Below are 19,848 nucleotides of genomic sequence, written 5' to 3'. Positions count from 1 at the left end.
CTTCGCGCTCTCCACAGCTCCCTGAAAGGAGCAGGTAGCGAGGGGGGGTCGGTCTCTGCTCCCGAGGAACAGGAGGACAAGGGGAAATGGCCTCAAGCTGCGCCAGGGGAGGTTTAGATTGGAGCTTGGGAAACGCTTCTTCCCGGAAAGGGTTGTGGAGCACTGGCAGAGGCTGCCCAGGGCAGTGGGGGAGTCACCACCCCTGGAGGTGTTTAACAGACGGGCAGAGGTGGTGCTGAGGGACGTGGGTTAGTGGTAACGTGGCAGCGTTGGGTTAACGGTTGGACTTGATGATCTTAGAGGTCACTTCCAACCTAGATGATTCTATGATTCTCATTACATGTAAGCAGCCCAATGACATCTCTCTTCTGCTGGCAGGATGTGAGATTTTGGGCAAACCTCTCCTCAACTGTGATGGGAAACGGAGCATTCTCCAATTCTCTAGGAACTCTTGAGCCTGCTCAGAGAGCTACACAAGCAGGTGCCACTTTTCACGTACACATGTTCATAAGTAAAAAAATCCTCAAAACCAAAAACCAAACCCAAACCAACCCAGAAGACAAGAAAAGGTGAGGTTAAACCAACTGAATTCTCTTCCATGACAGGATAGCAAGCTTTATCAACAGAAAAGCAGCAGACACCTGAATTCAGCAGGCCAAGGGAGGTGATTCTTCCCGTCTACTCTGCTCTGGGGAGACCCCCCTGCAGTGCTGCCTCCAGCTCGGGGGCCTCAGCACAGGAGAGACATGGACCTGGTGGAGCGGGGCCAGAGGAGGCCACCGAGATGCTGGGAGGGCTGGAGCCCCTCTGCTGGGAGAGTTGGGGGGTTCAGCCTGGAGAAGAGAAGGCTCCGCGCAGACCTCAGAGCCCCTTCCAGTGCCTAAAGGGGCTCCAGGAGAGCTGGGGAGGGACTCTGCATCAGGGAGGGGAGCCATGGGACCAGGGGGAACAGTTTGACACTGACAGAGGGGAGATTGAGATGAGATCTGAGGAATAAATTCTTGTCCGTGCGGGTGGTGAGCCCCTGGGGCAGGTGGCCCCGAGAAGCTGTGGCTGCCCCATCCCTGGAGGGGTTCAAGGCCAGGTTGGACGGGACTCTGAGCAACCTGGGCTGGTGGGAGGTGTCCCTGCCCAGGGCACGGGGTTGGAACTGCATGATCTTCAAGGTCCTTTCCAACGTAACCCATTCTATGACCTTTAAGGTCCTTTCCAACGTAACCCATTCTATGACCTTTAAGGTCCTTTCCAACTCTAACCATTCTGTGAAGACTCTATGAAGAGCAAGTTCAGACAGTGCCTGCTCTACCTGATGCTGTCAGCAACATCCCCTCAAGAAAATGAGTAGAAAATGAAGAAGCTATGACGTGGTGATCCTGTCTCATTGGAAATGTTCCAGAGGAGGTCCTCTTTCATGACACAGCATGGCAAAGAGTGCTGTCACAAACATTAATGATTTGCAAACACAAGCATTCAGAACCCCTGTGCCAATAATCAGGTCATTTCAGGATAAAAGATGCCCGAGAGGCTGAAGTTCTTTATATTTAGCAGAAGTTTTCAGTTTCAGAAGTTGCAGTTCCCTTCATCAGAGGCCAAGCTCAAAACTACCACTCTGTCCCCCAAAACTGAGTGATTACAAAGCTGGCAAATGCTCCCAACTCAATGAGATCTCCCCTCTGTTAAAACTGAGCAGAAGAAGGGAACCTCATTTCAGGACGAGCTTTACGTTTTGCACGCCGAACTGCCCAGAAGATACTTACACATATTGAGCTGCCGTACGAAGCTGGCCATGTTGTTGTGTTTGAAGTACTTTGGAAGCACCTCCTTGGCAAACTGGCCTTGGTCAAACACATGGAAGCTGCTTCCACTCTGTCAAAACAGAAAATAAAATGAAACATTATCAACCACCGTTGGACAGAAAGAGAGAAGCCCACCTGCCCCTTCATTTCACAAACACAAATTCTGCGTTGCTGTGGGTGAAACCAGTAATGGCCCTGACTCGTGGAGTCTCTCAGACGCAGGGAAGAACATAGTTTATTAGCTTTGTTTGAAGCTGTTACCACCCGACCGACGCAAGCTCCCATGAGTACAGTTCAGAAGGACCTCAACCCCGTCCTGCAGCTCCTGACGCAGTTCGCCTGCAGCACGTCGCGGCATCTCTGCTGGCCCAGGCTGGCTGCCCACAGGAGCACTCAGCCAATGGCAGCCAAATCCTGGTTCCTTCCACTCGGTCCAGGAGAACACCACACACCTGTGAGTTATGGAGAAGGGGCAGTTCGCCCACAACTCTACGCTGTGATCAGGGGAATAATGTGGAGGAACCAGCAGAGCACAATTCCCCAGAGACTTAAAAATACAAGCCAGGAGGTGAAGCAGGCTACAAAGATTAAACCTCAACTTGCACAACTGCAAATCTATTAATTCCCCAACTTGTCCCAATTAACTTGTTTTCGTATCTACAGCAACAGCCAACGATCTTCCTAGCAAATTAAGACAACCAGGCTCATCTGACTTTAAACACCAACATCTGCAAACAGATGAAGCAAACTATGTGTCCGGCCAGTCTCGGGCTGCTCGCCGTGCCCGCGCAGACAAGGCGGACATGGTCCGGAGCAGCTGAAAGCAAGACATGCTGTCACTGGCAGAGCGAGAGCAGCACTGACTTAACAAGTTTTAATTTTTCACTGCAATTGATAAAAAATTTCTACATGTTGATGTAAAAAGTAGGAATAGGGAGAGCCAGGAGGAAGCACTGCTGCCCCTCTACACCCCGAGGTACTCCCGCTGTTGGGTTTTGGAAAACGAGTTATCACCAACAGAACAGCGCGTGCCAAGAATTACTGGTTATTTTAACTATTCTAACTATCTTGACTAGTAGTCAGGATCCCATTGCAGCCACTTAGCCTTCAGGTCTGTGGTGCCGTTTTACCCAGTATGGTTTCTATTACCTTTCTGGCACGCTGAGCAGGCATTATACTGTCAACATAAGCATCTGCAGAACAGCAAAAGACGGGATTTTCATTCTGGCAAAGTGACACAAGAACTCCAAACGCATTTTACAACCTGGATTTTCTTCCGTGACAAAGTCCCGCTCCTGCTCCTGCATCCTCCTGCTAACATCATCCCACGTACCACCAGCACACAGGGCTGGCAGCGCACCAGAGCAGCGCCAAGCCTGACGCGATCCTCAGGAGCCACTGCGCGGCCATAAAGCAATCAGACTTCTTAGTTCAAAAGAAAAGCGGCAGGGCCAGGCCAGACCACCCACACGAGAGCAGAGGGACGGTGCCTCCAGAACTCCAAAGTCCCCCCCAGTTCACGAGTGACTCGGTGAAAGCACCGAAGCAGGAGCTGCTCCTTCAATCTGAAACCAGGCCTGGCCACACGAGGTCCAAGAGCCCCCTGGCCCGTTACTGAGCTGAGCAACAAGATGAACACAAAACCACCAGCGCTCTGCAATCACAGAATCACACAGACTGGTCAGGGCTGGAAGGGACCTCTGGAGCTGCCCCAGTGCCACCCCTGCCAGAGCAGGGGCACCTCCAGCAGTGGCACAGGACGGCGTCCAGGCGGGTTTGGGATGGCTCCAGAGGGGGAGACTCCCCCACCTCTCTGGATTGATAACCATCGATAAGATCCCCCCTCAGTCTTCTCTTCTCCAGACTAAAAAGCCCCACGTCCGTCAGCCTTTCCTCATCAGAAAGATGCTCCAGTCCCCTCATCATCTTCGTTGCCCTTTGGTGGACCCTCTCCAGCAGATCCCTGTCCTTCTTGACCCAGGGAGCCCAGAACTGGACACAGCACTCCAGATGTGGCCTCACCAGGGCAGAGGAGAGGGGGAGGATGACCTCCCTCGCCCTGCTGGCCACACTCTTCTTGATGCCACCCAGGATGCCATCGGCCTTCTTGGCTGCCAGGGCACATTGCTGGCTCATGGGCATCCTGTTGTCCACCAGGACTCCCAGGTCCCTCTCCACAGAGCTGCTCTCCAGGAGGTCAGCCCCCAACCTGTACTGGTGCATGGGGTTATTCCTCCCCAGATGCAGCACCCTACACTTGCCCTTGTTGAACTCCATAAGGTTTCTCTCTGCCCAACTCTCCAGCCTGTCCAGTTCACGCTGAATGGCAGCACAGCCTGGGCAAATTCAATGCAGCATTAATCCTAAAGAATCAAGACTACTGAAAAAAAAAAAAAGAACACCCCACCCCAAAACAGACTTCAAAAAATTCTGCCTGGCAGTAACCAAACCAGGTAAGGGCTTACTAAAAGTTGACAGTTTGGGCTTTTCAGTCAATGGATGAGTTTCATTCCTCCTTCAGAGGATTCACCTGTGTTTGAGTATCTGTTCTCATTAAGGTCCTTTACTCCTTATCCAATACTTATGAGTACTCTGAGTTGATTCTAACAGCAAAAAACGCAATAGAAAGTCAGCAGTGAAGGAAGGAAGCACACACCAGCCGTCTCCCTGAAGATGGCAACCCACAATCAACAAAACATCTTTTTGTCCCATTCCAAGGATTTTTGCTTTGCTGGAGTTGCTCCACTCCAGAGTTCTTGCTTTCTTGCCCCCTAAAATAATGAAGTTTGCTGGTGGTCTTCGCTGTGAACTCCACAGCACCACAGCCCTTCGCTGTATGTCGTCACATCCAAAATACTCCACTCCCTTTATCTACGTCCACACTCCCCAAACTGCCCCGCACCGCACCGCTCCTGCCCAGCCCGGCAAGTCTTCCCAGGTTTAGCTACTCGACAGGAGTCCAGCCACGCCGCTAACATGCATAACAGATTTTTCCTCTGCTTTCACAGAAGGATGGCTATTGTGTCCATCAACTTCAAGGAGTTTCACAGAATCACAGAATGATTAGAGTTGGAAGGGACCTTAAAGGCCGTCAAGTCACCCCCTGCCCTGGGCAGGGACACCTCCCGCCAGCCCAGGTTGCTCAGAGCCCCGTCCAACCTGGCCTTGAACACCTCCAGGGATGGGGCAGCCACAGCTTCTCAGGGCAACCTGCCCCAGGGGCTCACCACCCACACAGACAATTTCTTCCTCAGATCTCACCTAAATCCCCCCTGTCAGTGTCAAACCGTTCCCCCTGGTCCCATGGCTGCCCTCCCTGATGCAGAGTCCCTCCCCAGCTCTCCTGGAGACCCTTTTAGGCACTGGAAGGGGCTCTGAGGTCTCCCCGGAGCCTTCTCTTCTCCAGGCTGCAGAAACTTCTCCAGGAGTTTCACCCAAGTCTCAACGCAGTACCTGTTCCTTCCAACAAAGAAGGGAAGAGGAGGGACTTGAAGAGGGGCTCTCAGCCTTCACATCTAATATTCTCAGAATCACATTGATGATTTCCTTCATAACTGAGATTCATCTAAAAATTTGTATTTTTAGCACTTAACGCTGTACCACTGGAGCATTTCTCTCTCCAATTATTAGAAATATTCCCATTTCCAGACTGTTTATGGCTGCCTTATGCACATTTTTCTTGCACTCACACCAACCACCTTTTGCTCAACCAGCTCCTCTCCCTTCCTGCTGTTAGTCCACCGACCATCAGCATGCACACACGCCCAACACACATTGTCCATACGTGACAGCATTATTTACAGAGTTAGGACTAACTCAACCCTGCACGGGCATTAACCACACTCTACCTTATTTCTCTGATTCCGGTTCTCAAGGCTGTCAGGTTTCTTCTGCACAGCATCCCAAACCTTTACTGGGTTAACAAAGCCCAACACTGTGTTGTGAAAATTTTCTCAACACACCTTCTGTGCCAAAGTCATTACAAAAACCGCATTCAAGACAACTGTTCCAAGATTCGATCTTTGAGCAGCTCTGCCATGACCTCTCTCCAGACTGGAGCGACCTTCCAAAACCGAACTGCAGTCTCTGCTTTAGCCAGACCCTCCCTCACAATTCTTGTATTAATCCTCAGCTTCTCCACTTTCATTTATGATTTTCCATGCGGCAGAGTATCAAATGCTTTGCAGAAGTCCAGACACACCAGATCTGCCCCCATTCCTTTATCCAGAAAAAGATTTCATGTTCAGAGGAGAGGTGAGGAGATTAAATCAATTTTTGGTAAGCCTATGCTGTATTTTATGCCATTTTCATTTACTTCTATGGCTTTAGTTATTCTGCTCTTCAGAATCATTTCCAAAGCACTTCAAACCATCAAGGACAGACTAGTTAGTCATTAATGCTCCTCTTAAAATTAAATAGCTGATACAAATGAGGTTAAGGATCTTTCTTGGGGTGACTGCATACAGAATCACAGAATGGTTAGAGTTGGAATGGACCTTAAAGCCCATCTAGGTCCACCCCCTGCCCTGGGCAGGGACACCTCCCAGCAGCCCACGTTGCTCAGAGCCCCGTCCAACCTGGCCTTGAACACCTCCAGGGATGGGGCAGCCACAGCTTCTCGGGGCAACCTGCGCCAGGGGATCACCACCCGCATAGGAGAGAATTTCCTCCTCAGATCTCACCTAAATCCCCCCTCTGTCAGTGTCAAACCGTTCCCCCTGGTCCCACGGCTGCCCTCCCTGATGCAGAGTCCCTCCCCAGCTCTCCTGGAGCCCCTTTAGGCACTGGAAGGGGCTCTGAGGTCTGCGCGGAGCCTTCTCTTCTCCAGGCTGAACCCCCCAACTCTCCCAGCAGAGGGGCTCCAGCCCTCCCAGCATCTCGGTGGCCTCCTCTGGCCCCGCTCCACCAGGTCCATGTCTCTCCTGTTGCAGCCCGGGTTGCGGGGGCCTCGCTGGGCTGCCGGCGCACGTTGCCGGCTCCTGGCCGGCTTTTCCCCCCCCGGCACCCCCGAGCCCTTCTCGGCAGGGCTGCTCTCCATCCCTCCATCCCCAGCCTGTGCCGGGACCGGGGGCTGCCCCCACCCCGCAGCAGAACCCTGCGCTTGGCCCGGCTCAGCCCCGTCACCTTCACACGGGGCCACCTCTCAGCCCGTCCCGGTCCCTCTGGACTCCATCCCCTCCCTCAGGGGTGTCGCTGCCCCACACAGTTTGGTGTCACCCACAGACTCCCTGAGGGCGCCCTCGGCCGCGCTGTCCATGTCATGGACAAAGACATTGACCAGCCCCAGTGCCAGTATCAACCTCTGCGGAATGGCACTCATCACCGGTCTCCACAGAGAACACCACTCTCCACTGGTCTTATGTAGCAGAAAGGGGGGTCGGGGAGCTTCTGTTCTAAACCTCACTTCTCCCTCACTGTTCCGGGACCTCAACTCGAGGATCTCAGCTCGCTGGCCTCGAAGAAGTGCCCTTGAGCTGAAATCCACCCGTGGGCCACCTGCACTCTCTGCCTGCTGGAGCCATGCTCGGCATCAATGACGTGACCCAAGGGGACAGCGCTGGGGTTGGCCCATTTCCCAGCAGTTATCAGGGTTTGTGGAAAGGGAAGACACAATGCAGACAGGTCTCTTAACAAGGCAGCGCAGAAGTTATGGCAGTAAGTGAAGTACAGCTCATCTTGTGTAATTTTGGTATGCTTTTCCCTTGACACATTCCAAGTTCAGTTCAGACAGCATCAAACATCTTAGCGCAGATCAGGTTGTTTTGTCAAAAGCCTCAGCTCTGCCTATGAGAGGGACAACATGAAGTCAAAATGACTCATGTGGCACTAGACATGTTCCATGTGTTTGCCGGCACCACACTCACTCCTCATCTAGATGAGCTCTGACCACCCGCCACACACTCCGGGTCTCCACGTCGGCACTACTGCCTTCTGTTTCTCCCCTTCTCCTCCTGCAAAGCCTCGCAGGCTTGAGACACCATTTATTCTTCTGGCAGACAGAAAAAGGAGGTGCCCATAAAGGATTTTTCTGAAACTGATGCTGGGGGAGAAAAGCCAGTTGATTAGGGAAAGGGTCTGAGTGGAGGCTTGGTGTGGAAAAGTCTCTTTCCTACTCCAGGCGGTGCTAAAAGCCACCGCAGCCGTCTTGCTTCTCTCCCCGCTCCTACGCATGCTCTGCAGCAGGACACCGACCTGAAACCCTCAATGCCCTTTTCAGAATTAAGATTGTAGAAGGGCTTGTGTTTAGCAAAAATCTTTTCACTCTATTTACAGAAGTAATAGTAGTTCTATAATGCACAAAATTGCTCAAGCTTTGTTGTTAATCGGTTCTTGATGGCACTGAACGGCTGAGGTTAAGGGCCCGAAGATTACAGACCCGAAGGGAGGATGAAGGCTGTAAGTCTGTCACATACAGCTATGAGCAGAGCTACGAATCTGGAAACATTACAGCTGTCCACGGGATGAGTGCCCCGTGCAGCCCTCCCTCCAGAAGTATCACCAGCCTGCGGCCTCAGAGCTGCCCTGAGCCCTCCCAGCCCCTCCAGTCCCTGACACAGCTCTGCAGTTCCACAGGTTTCACACCAAAATTTTGCTCTGTTCCTTCCGCTCCTTCCCCCAGACCACATTATTTGCCATCTACAATGATGCACTGAATGTCCAGAGTAACCTTTTAGCATGCCTGTTCCTGCTGCCTCTCCCCTCTTCACCTCTTCTTCCCCTCATGTTCCCCTCTTCACCACCTCCAGGTGACTCCATCAGATCGGTCGGCAGCATCTCACCGGCACGGCAGCTGGGAGCAGCAGCGTTCAGACCCGCAATCCCTCCAAAAACCCGCTTCTGAAAAGCCAGCACCTCCTCCATCTGTCAATCCCGATCATCTTGCTTCTGTCTCTCCACCCTCCACACTACAGGTGGAACTCAAAGACACTGGACAGTATACGTTAAAGTACTCACAGGCATTCCCTCCTCCCTGACAAACTACTCTGCGGCATCCCCTGGTGCCCTGTCCCGTTGCTCACCATGACACCCTTCAACTCCTCTGCAGATACCGGGCCAGAAATAACATGGGCCAACAGTTCTCCATCCTTCGCCATTGGTAGGGAGGCCCCAGTTGGAAAAATTCTGAAGAACCGGCAAAGCGATTTTAAACATTCAGTATTTCTGATTGATGTACTGCTGAACATATTTTGGTTTTCCCCCCAAAATAGTATAAAATCAGAAAGTTTAAAAAAAGTGCTGCAGTCATGCCCAGGTGAGCTGGAGGCTCTGATAACCACGATCACTCTGAGGCCCAACACTAAGCTGCCTTCAGCCCCGAGCGCCGCAGAATCTGGGTCACTTACTATCATGGCAAGATAGAAAGAAAACCTAATTTCTGAAGTATAACTTAAGATCTTCTACATAGAATCACAGAATGGTTTGGGTTGGAAAGGACCTTGAAGATCATTGAGTTCCAATCCCCCTGCCATAGACAGGGACACGTCCCACTAGACCAGGTTGGACATATTTGGACATTCGGTATATAAGAGACTTAAGTCTGTGAAATAAGTGGGAAAATGCAGGAAAATATTGACTTTAGAACAACAAATAAAAGGTTCAATGTTACTTCCCAACACCTGACACGCCAGACCTACTCGGAAACTGGGAATCCCGATCCCCATGGTGCAAATGCCACCGCACAGCGAAACCACCTGGACAGGAGGGACAGCAGCAAACCCACAACTTGGCCCACGTCACGTTACCAGAGCCTTACGATGACACACCAGAAAATGAAACCCTTATAAAATGAAAGTTCATCAACCATGGCAGATATTTAAAAAAAAAATGATGTGACAATATTGCTGTTTATTTTTTAAATCTTAATGTTCAGTTTTGAGAGACTGGCATGAGATTTCACCATTCTCAAATTCCAGTTTCAATCTAATCATTAAGACTATGAAAACCATCTGAAATGGTAAAAAAAAAAAAACAAAAACAAGAAAAAACCACCCGGGAACTTTCTGGCCTCACCACTTGAAAGCAAGACTAACCCCACAAAATTCTCCTATGTCCCAGCAATGAAGATTAACTGGACATTCCTCGTGCCTCTCCAACAACAAAAAGACTTTGTTTAAGCCTTGGAAACACAGGAATTGGAAAAATTTACCTGTTTCTTTCACCTTCCACCCTAAAGACGAGAGACACTATGAAGCTGCACTGTTCTGGGCCGATTCAGAGCACTCCAGCTCCATGACAGCCGCTTTTTATTTACAGATCGTTAGTCCCCGACACGTGGCAGGCTGTGGGGCTCCTGCCTGGGAGCAGGACAACTCACCACCCGTTCCACTCAGGTCCCACCTCACCACACCACGTGGGATCTGCCAGGGTTCGGGCTCTGCTCCACCGGCAGCTCAGCCCTAAGACGGGCTGTACTTGGCCACCTCATCACAGGTCGGGGACCGTGGGGATAGATGGACATGGACTTCCCAGACGGATGTTGCTGGAGGCAGCCTGCCTGCCCTGGCTTCTCGCTGCCTTCTTCAACCAGGTGTCCTGGGTCTTGCTGGAGGTGCCACTGAACCCCGGTGGTGGAAATGGCTCATGAAAACAGATGTGTTGGGTGGGAAGGGAAGGAGGAAGCCATCTCCAGCAAAACGACTGCCAACAGGACAGAACAAAGCCTTTCACTAGCACAGCAAAAGCACAGACTATGTGGCTGCAGCCCGGGGCACCAGCGCCGGCGTGGCAGGATCCAAACTAGCTCAGGAGCTTTCATCCCTTCAGGTTACTCGGTGTTTGTACACATCAAGTGCCAACGAAGAGGCTCAACCAAACCAAAGCACCTGAAGGCTTACGTAGCAGCGCACTCGTTGCCTGCCTAGAGCAGCCAGAGCGGACAGAATGGGGTTCCCTCAGCTTCTCAAGGGACATACGGACAACTTCAGAGAGATGTTCAGGTCACAGCTCGCAGAGGAAAAGGTGGACACCTCCTGCACCATGGCCTGCCCCGAACACCTGGCTCAGAACCACACACGACTGGCGGCCCCTGCTAGAGGGAAAGCCAAGAGCACCCTGCGCTGCTGAATCAACGCAGAACACAGATAAACCAGCTCAAATTCAGCAGAGGATCACCAGGGCAGTGACGGGGCTGCAGCTCCTGCCTGGACAGGGGAGGCTGAGGGATGAGGGCTTGTTCAGCCCGGGGAAGAGACCACTTCGGGGTGTCGGGGAGGACCTGCAGCTCCACAAGGGAAGGAGAGAGAGGAGCAGAGCACAGGAGTAAGGCAGACACAAGTGCGGACCTCACCTACAAGGTGCTGGGATATGGAGGAGCAAGTTTGGGTCAGGATCAGAATGACCTGGTGTGACCCCAGCGTGGACCCTGCTCTGAGCCACAGCTGGGACTAGAGACCACCAGAAGTCCCTTCTCACCTGAATTACTCCATGATCTAAGTTTTTTTGCTTGGTGGGTTTTAACCAGGACCCGTTACATGTGTAGCCCCACAAGGCTGCGGCAGCACAAGGCTCGGCACGAACACTGGTTTGAGCAGAAATGCTGACATGCTGACTTAAACCAAACTGACCCGGCCTCATTTGCCAGTAGATACGGGTGTTGAAAGACACACCTGTCAACATACAGAAAAGAAACCCTTCTGCTATCAGCACCTGACCTACTGTTTAGAAGACGCCCTTCGTACAGGGTTGAAAGGGGAGACCCCCCTGCCAAGTGCAGCAGGGCTGCGGCGCACAGCGCTGGCCCCAGGAGCGTTTGCGCCCAGCTGGGCTGGAGACGGCTGGAAACATCATAGAATCGCTGAGGTTGGAAGGGACCATTAAGATCATCAAGCCCAACCATTAACCTACCCTGACAAAACCACCTCTAAGCCATGTCCCCAAGCACCACGTCTGCCCTTCTTTTAAACACCTCCAGGGATGGCCAATCCCCCCCTCCCCGGGCAGCCTCTTCCAATGTTCGATAACCCTTTCGGTGAAAAAATGTTTCCTAATATCCAATCTAAACCTCGCCTGGCATAACTTGAACCCATTTCCTCTCATGCTATCACTTGTCACCAGGGAGAAGAGGTCAGCCCCCCCTCTCTACCCCCTCCTTTCAGGGAGCTGTTGAGAGCGTGAAGGTCTCCCCTCAGCCTCCTCTTCTCCAGGCGGAACACCCCCAGGTCCCTCAGCCGCTCCTCACCAGACGTGTGCTCCAGACCCCTCACCAGCTCCGTTGCCCTTCTCTGGACACGCTCCGGCCCCTCGATGTCTGTCTCGCCGTGAGGGGCCCAAAACTGAGCACAGCACTCAAGGTGGGGCCTCTCCAGTGCCAAGGACAGGGATGATCTGCCCCAGTCCTGCTGGCCGCGCTATTCCTGATACAGGCCAGGATGCCACTGGCCTTCTTGGCCACCTGGGCACACTGCTGGCTCACATTCAGCCGGCCGTCCACCAACACCCCCAGGTCCCTTTCTGCCGGGCAGCCCTCGAGCCACCCCGCCCTGAGCCTGTACCGCTGCATGGGGTAACTCGCTAGACCCAAGCAGCGAGAACCAAAGTGCCACAATTAGAAGTATCTTCCACCACGTGCTAAGAAGTGTCAAGTTTAACACATTTACACTTTCCTAAGACCTTAATCCAGAGCTGAACTATGTCTGAGCGTACCTGCACTGGGGCTACCAACGCGGTGACCGTGTCTGCAGTGAAAGCCAGCCTTGGGGTGGCCTTCCACACAGCTCAGCCATACGCTACCTTGGGTGACCGTGCCTGCAGCCAGCCAGCTGCTAGCCGGCCTGTTACAGTTGCTGGAGAGGCAAGGCCACACGGCGATGCCTATCCTTGCTAACACTTACATACTTTTGGCTAGAAATACAAAAATTCAGTGCTTAAAGTCAATACCAACCACGACAGCAGCAGCAGACTATTGCAATGAAGGAACTGGAGGTCCTGGATCCCCGGTACTTGCGACGGCTGCTTAGCGCACTGGCTGGGGTCTATGCACAGCCTCATATTTAGCTTCAGGATGGGACAAGGCAGGACGAGCAGAACCTCATACAGCGTGCTGTAACCAGAAATGTGTCCTCCCTTCCCCTTCATCACAGCCATACGCCCTCATCACCTTGTGCAGACCATGATGGGACCAGATTGCTCTCCCTCTTCCCCAAGACCTGATCCAACTTACTAATTCAGCAGCAGAAACCTTACAGGGGTTTCCAGTCAGGCCAGGCAGCTGGACCGGTTCATAGCGCACCCGACAAGCACTGGAGATGGGACAAGGACAGACTGGTCACTCCACTGCTCGGCCGTTCCAGGAACCATGCGGGTACAACCAATGGATTTCAGTAATCCAGGCTGCACGTGTTTGCCTCTGCGCGAAACAGTTTACAGACTCTTCATACCATGTTTGGGAAACTAGTCACGTCATTCTAGTAAAGAAATTCTCCTTCCCTACCACCATATGGAAAGTGCACACGCTGGCGTTGGTTCTGCGCAAGCTACATTCAATCACTGCACTATTTCCAGCTTCAGTGCGATGGAAAGAGCATTCTGCTTCAGACCAAAAATCTACACAAGTTGCCATTTCCAGCATGGAGATTTGGAACTTGCCTTTTCGAAGGTGGATTTTTTGTAAAGCTCACCTACACCACCATTAGACGCCTGTCACCACCTGGGGTCTGACTGCGCCCCTCTTGTGTGCGCCAAACGGTGTGGAAGTGATGAGCTTTGGCTTTCAAGAAAAAAATCAAACAAACCTGTGCGTTGCCTATGATCTTATCTACAAGGGAACTTCATGCAAGCAATGTCCAAGAAGAAATTTTATGCGTGTACCAAGAGTTCGAACACCAGCGGAGCAGGAAGGAAGCTTCCTGACAGCTGAAGGCACATTCCACCAGAAAATCCCTCTGTGGCACGCACAGCACCCGCAGAACCAAGGTCAGAGCTGCTGATCAACACTCGGCTGCCTTCTCGCAGCTACAGACAAGCCACCCGCTAAACAGATCCAACAAAGATCAACTGGGGTTTTTCTTGGTTCACTCTAACACCGCTTCTTCAGTTTACCGGCCCCGCTCTGCTCAGGCATGGCAGAGCATCACTGCATCCCTCGACACACCATCTTCCCAGGAGGGCAAGAAGGAGAAATCCTGCGAGGGAAGAGCCAGCGGCGCGGGAGGTAACAGACTGGCACCTCTCACCCACACAGCGCAGGACGCCAAGAGACCTTGTGGGTGACCAGGCTCAGCCCCGAGCTATCGCAGGCGACTGCGGCATTCACACATTTATTCAAACTCCATCTTGAAACTTCTTTTGTGATGCCACAAGACCTATTAGAGCACAGACCCAGAACCCTCCTTATTTTTTACCTACAGTTTGTTGTTAAGGGAAGTTCATACCCACCCGATCCCACTCATTTAGGCTTTTCCCAGCCATTTTTTTGCTGGGCTAAGGAAACGCAACTTTCATATAGTTTCATATTGCTAATCGACACCAAAGTAGCAGCGGAAGGTGTTCAGGCACCACCACTGTTTGTTCCCCACTCCAAGGCAGTGCTGCCGACACCCGGCCGGTTCCCGAGCGCCATGCCGTGACCCACACCAGCTCACACATGCACACGCATTACCAAAAGCATAAAAGCGCAGTTTTGGTTTTGCAGCAAGAAAAGCAGTCTGATCAAATTCACAAGAAAGAAACAACTATTTGCGGGCATAACTAACGAATTCCCAGAAGCCGGCAAAAATCGCTCACTTGCACGACTTCGCATTTCCTACGAGTGGGGTCGTACCACTCCTAATCGCAGCGTCGTCAGGACTTACCCCCGTCTCTGTTCCAGACCAGGCTCTGGGCTAGCGACGCCTTGCTACTTCATTTCACTGCACAGCTACTCCTTTCTTAGGCCAACATCAGTAAAAGAGCTACAGCAGACAGACCCCCAGAACCTCGAGAAGCCTGGCTAGTAATTTCACCTAAAACTTAACAAAAGTATTTTCAAATGACACGCTTCCCTTCTTTTTTGACAGTTCTTCACTCGCTTTGTGGATCTTGTGTTAGTCCATACTGGCCGATGGCAACACATTTTCTGTGGGGCAGTTACTGGAGTCAGGTAGATGAGAGCTTTGAGCTAGGCAAAGATACCCGCACTTTTATCTACAGAACATATTAAAGGTAAGAGAAAGTACAAGCTGTGAAAAATACATTGCTAATGGGGAAAGAAAAGTAAAGAAGGAACTTCTGTGTATACAAAGGGATTTAAAATTAGCTATTCACCATTCTTTATAACTGAAAGTGAAAACACGCTGTGCTGGAAGTGGTATTGCAAGAACACAAAACCTCTTGGGCCAGACTAGGGGGTCCTAAACCCAGGAAAAGGCAAGGATTAATCACTCCTTTGTGGGTCAAAACACAAGTTTTCAGTGAGTGAGGCTGAGAATCTGCAATCAAGAATACCGGGCAGAAGGACATACCAAAGATACAGCGGGACCTGCAGTAGACTCCATTTATCCAGTAACTGATATAATTACTCGGGGGTCCAACAGAGTTCCACAGCAGATCAACTACTGAAGTAATTTATTCCTGTTAATCACCAGTTATAACTAACATTGTCAGCATGCCCTGCGCTCAGCACCAAGTGCCCATGCGCAGAATTGACAGAGTGGTTCCTCTCCCATGAGCAAAATGCAGAAAACCAGGGAAAACTGTCAACATTTCCCGGAATAAAGTTTCCTCCAAGCTTCCTTTCCAACTTCCTTTCTAGGAAGGAAATAAAGTGCCTGGCATGAATGAGCGCGGAACAAGACAGCGCAGGATCACTGCTACACAGCCGTCCCCAGAAAAACAGCCCTGTACTGGGAAATGGCTCCACGGAGCGGTCCGGGGGCTCCGGTGCCATTCGGGAAGAAGACAAGCGATGTCAGCTGTATTCAAAAAGCTGGCGAAGCTATTAAACAGGGCGAAGGGATGGTGGCGGCAGACACCCCGAAAAGCCAGGGTTTCAAGAGGGTTTCTGAACACTCGGTTTAGCAGCGTCTCAGCGGGTCACCCCCTCAGAGCCCGTTGCGAGCAGCAGGCACAGCAGGTCCAGCTCTTCTGGCTCCCAGCGCTCTCCAGCGCTCAGTTCCCCACTGAGTGCTCTTCCTGGAGCTCTTACTACATCTCTTACCTCCCGCCTAACACTGGACCTTCACCTTATGATTCTAAATGTTCCTTTTGCTTTGACTGAGATAAAACGCCACCTTTAAAGGCAGACGGTCTTGAATTTAAATTCAGTGGGAAATCCAACACGATTACAGCTATCATTGCCCTGTAAAAATCTGCACTTTATTTTGCTCGCCATGGAAGTTTTGGTTTCAGTTTGCATTGCAAACGCAGAGTTTGAAGATAAGCAATTCAAACATAAAAGCTCTGAACAATGGCTGAATTTTATTTTATTAAAAGCCCAGTGCCCTACTTAACAAACCCTCCCTATATACTAGACCAGATCAACTCCCGCTCACAAAACCATGGAAGTTGCTATTATCTATGCATGTGAGGGATTAAATACAAGATAAAACCTCACATTTCCCCCATTCACTGCTTGGCAGCCATAACTCCTTCCTCTTTCTGATTCCTTGATTTTCAGTTAACTTTCACAGACCTTACACCAGAGCTCTTTAGAAGTATGTGGGTACTGTAATTCTTCTGCACGTTCCTCATTTCCAGGTATACGTTCAGATTTTCCATACAATACTTCACTGACGCGAGGACTTTGCCTTCCCATCACACTGGTTTTAAGAACAGCAGGAAGAGCAGCGGTGTCTCCCACGTACCAGGAGTCAACCCACCAGGAATTCAGTTCTTGAAGGACCGAACCGGTGACAGACAGTTTCAGCACAGAGTAATTTTCCTAGCGCGGGCGAGGACCTTGGCACTGACCTCATGAGAGTCGGCCTCCAATTTGGCAAGCTGTGCAGAAAGCGCGTACGTGTTTACAGGCAAAAGAAGCTGCTGATGGGGTTATTTCATGCACTCTGCTCCCCTCCACTGTCCGAGAGCATTAACAGAGCCATCAAACTGAAACCCGGCTGCACGGAAACAGCACCTCACTCACGCTTTCACAGTTATAGAATGGTTTGGGTTGGAAGAGACCTTGGAGAACACCCAGTTCCACCTGTACCCTGGGCAGGGACACCTCCCACCAGCCCAGGTTGCTCAGAGCCCCGTCCAACCTGGCCTTGAACACCTCCAGGGATGGGGCAGCCACAGCTCCTCGGGGCAACCTGCGCCAGGGGATCACCACCCTCACAGGAGAGAATTTCCTCCTCAGATCTCACCTAAATCCCCCCTCTGTCAGCGTCAAACCGTTCCCCCTGGTCCCATGGCTGCCCTCCCTGATGCAGAGTCCCTCCCCAGCTCTCCTGGAGACCCTTTAGGCACTGGAAGGGGCTCTGAGGTCTGCGCGGAGCCTTCTCTTCTCCAGGCTGAACCCTCCCCACCTGGATCCAGACGAGACTCATGGCTGCCAGGAGGGCAGAGGAGAACAGCAGATCACCAGACAGGGTGAGGAGTCAGATAAATGAGCCAAAGAGCTTATTTATGAGCCAAAATTTGCCCACCAAAGCAGGCACAGCTGCCTTCTCCTGCCCTCCTGGCTCCAGCACTTCTCTGAGCTTTTCACGAGCTCAGTTCACCAAGAACAGGACAAGCGCTACAGGTAGCACAAGGGAAACAGGCGGGGAAGGTTCAGCATTAACCCAAGAGCTGTCTACCACGTCTATGACCAGCCAACAGAAGATGCCTAAGCCGGAGCTTCTTCAGGAGCAGAGCAATGCAGTGCTGCTTTTCAGAGCATCTCCCAACCTCCAGAGAGGCACAAGCCACCCATCTTCCAACTAACGCAGTTTAAACAGGTTGTCCCCCTCCTCCTACCACCCCCAGGTACACTTTCCCATGACCTCCAGCAGTCAGGTGACAGCAGGATGAGTCATTAAAACTCACCAGTTCCACAGAAAAATATTCAGGAAAAAAACCAACAACCCACAGAGCACAAAAAGCTGAATCAACGCACCAAGGTGATGCACTAGCAGAGACGCAGACAGTCTGCACTCTTTGGCAGAGACAGCTCCCAGTTGAGGTGAACGCTTGCCTCGGCAAGGGAGGTAAAAGGAGCAAATAATGTCAGAAATAAACTAGTCACAGAATCACAGAATTTTCAGAGTTGGAAGGGACCTCGAGAGATCATCTAGTCCAACTCCCCTGCTCAATTAGTCATATTATTTGTATCCCAAAGACAGTTCAACTTGGTTGTTCAATGGGGAAATGTGCTGCAGAGTTAACAAGACTTGCTGCCCCACATCAGACTGAGCTGCAGGGAGACAAGATACCACCTCACACGCTTGGGGAAATGTTTGAGCGAGACAACATCAGCTTTCCCTGACAAACTTCAACCAGCAACCAGCAGCGTCGGTACTTTTGAGGGGAGAAATTATATCCAGACGTTGTGTTTTATAAGAAAACAATCCATCCTCCTTGAGCTCTTTTCAAATTCTTCTACAGTTTTGGCCTGCGCGCCATCATTGTGGGGAGCGATTACACAATCCGTGAGCAACATTACGAGATATCTGCCTTTTAAACTTACTGCCCAGCAATCCAGCCGGGTGCCATCTCATCTTTACACATGAGAAACATGGACTGATTTGAAACGATGAGGAAAAGGCATTTCTATCTACACACCCTTTGGAAAATGCCGGCTGCCCCCGCGTCCGGGAGGAGAGGCTCTGGTGAGAGTGCAGGCAGACCGGGGTACTTCCCAGAACACTTCTGGCCTCTGTGATTCGCAAATCCAAGAGTGTCTGAATGGAAAGTGGCAATGTTACACTTGAGATGGGGGGATTTATGGCTGAGGCAGGGCAGCCCCCCGGCTGCCGCAGCAGCAGAGGCTGAGGACATGACAGATGCCTAAGGGCCATCCTGCCCTTCAGGCACGCGGGGACTGTGCCCGGGGGGCGGTTTGACTCATTAATGTTCACTGTAGGGATGAGAGAAGTTTCAAAGCTGAGAAAGTTATGGAAAAAAAAAGAAAAGTGTGTCAAGGAATCACAAATAAAGTTTGAAGCATTTACCTTCAAAGAAGTCAAATTAGAAGTTATGTATTTTAAAAAGTGTATTCTGTTTCTTTATCACCCCGTTATGTTTATTTTCCTGCTTTCTACTGAGATGGTTTCTCCTCAAACACACATAAAAGATTTCTTTCCTTCTTGCAACCACTTAAGAGATCCATGTTCCTGAACGCCTACAGCTTGTTTCTTCCATCCATTACTAAAGGAAATTAAAAGAAAGGAATTAAACACAGTAAGCTGAGAATAATCAACTACTGATTACCTGACTAAGCTTGAGGATAATCAACAATTTTGTTTCTGTATCACAGTCTATATCAACAACAAGAAAAAAAAAACAAGCGAGAGAACTAACTACTTAGGGGAAGACCTAATCTTTCCCCAGGTTTTCAAAAATTCCATTTACTCCCAGAACGTTTCCTTTGAACACCAGGAATAACAAGGAGCTCAGACACCTGACACAAGCAGAACCCTGCTTCTCAAGTGAAAATCATCAGGATCTAAGACTTAACGATAAATTTTGAGAGTTGTATCCATCTAGACCATGCTGCCTTAGCTCTTGCCAAGACCTAGAAGGGTCATCCACCTATCAATAATATAAAGGAGTTAAAAAAATAATCTATTTATTGGACGGGCAAAGATACTTTGGAATAAAGCTTAGATCTAGGCTGGATCTCTCTGGCTGTCCCTGCTATCACACTGCTCTTCATGCACACTGTTACCCCACGGCAAACACGCGGTAAATAAAGGTAATTTATCACTCAGTGAACAAAGTAGGATATTGCACATTTAGCACAAGCCAAGAACGCGTACCTGCACAGCTACTGTGAAGTGACCTCACTCAGCACACTGCTTCATCAGAGGCAAAACCAGCGTACAAATCTCCCTTTCCTACATTTGAACTCTCACCTACCAGCAGCAGCTCCCGTCCCCTGAGTGGGCCAGGACAGCTTGGGGAAATGGGGCAGCCCCAGTCCCAGCACAGACTG

General features: G+C 50.9%; 1 protein-coding gene across 1 annotated transcript in view; it reads right to left on the bottom strand.

Moving 5' to 3' along the window:
* HSF1 (heat shock transcription factor 1) overlaps positions 1-19,848 on the bottom strand; it is a 124,395-nt gene that overhangs the window by 59,185 nt on the left and 45,362 nt on the right. Inside the window, exon 2 of the mRNA XM_009886848.1 lies at positions 1,758-1,866. Within this exon, the coding sequence (XP_009885150.1) occupies positions 1,758-1,866 (109 nt within the window). The remainder of the gene's footprint in view (positions 1-1,757; positions 1,867-19,848) is intronic.

Source organism: Charadrius vociferus, unplaced genomic scaffold (assembly GCF_000708025.1).
Source record: "Charadrius vociferus isolate BGI_N301 unplaced genomic scaffold, ASM70802v2 scaffold1036, whole genome shotgun sequence".
NCBI lineage: Eukaryota > Metazoa > Chordata > Aves > Charadriiformes > Charadriidae > Charadrius > Charadrius vociferus.
This window is presented reverse-complemented; position numbering and strand designations above follow the sequence as displayed.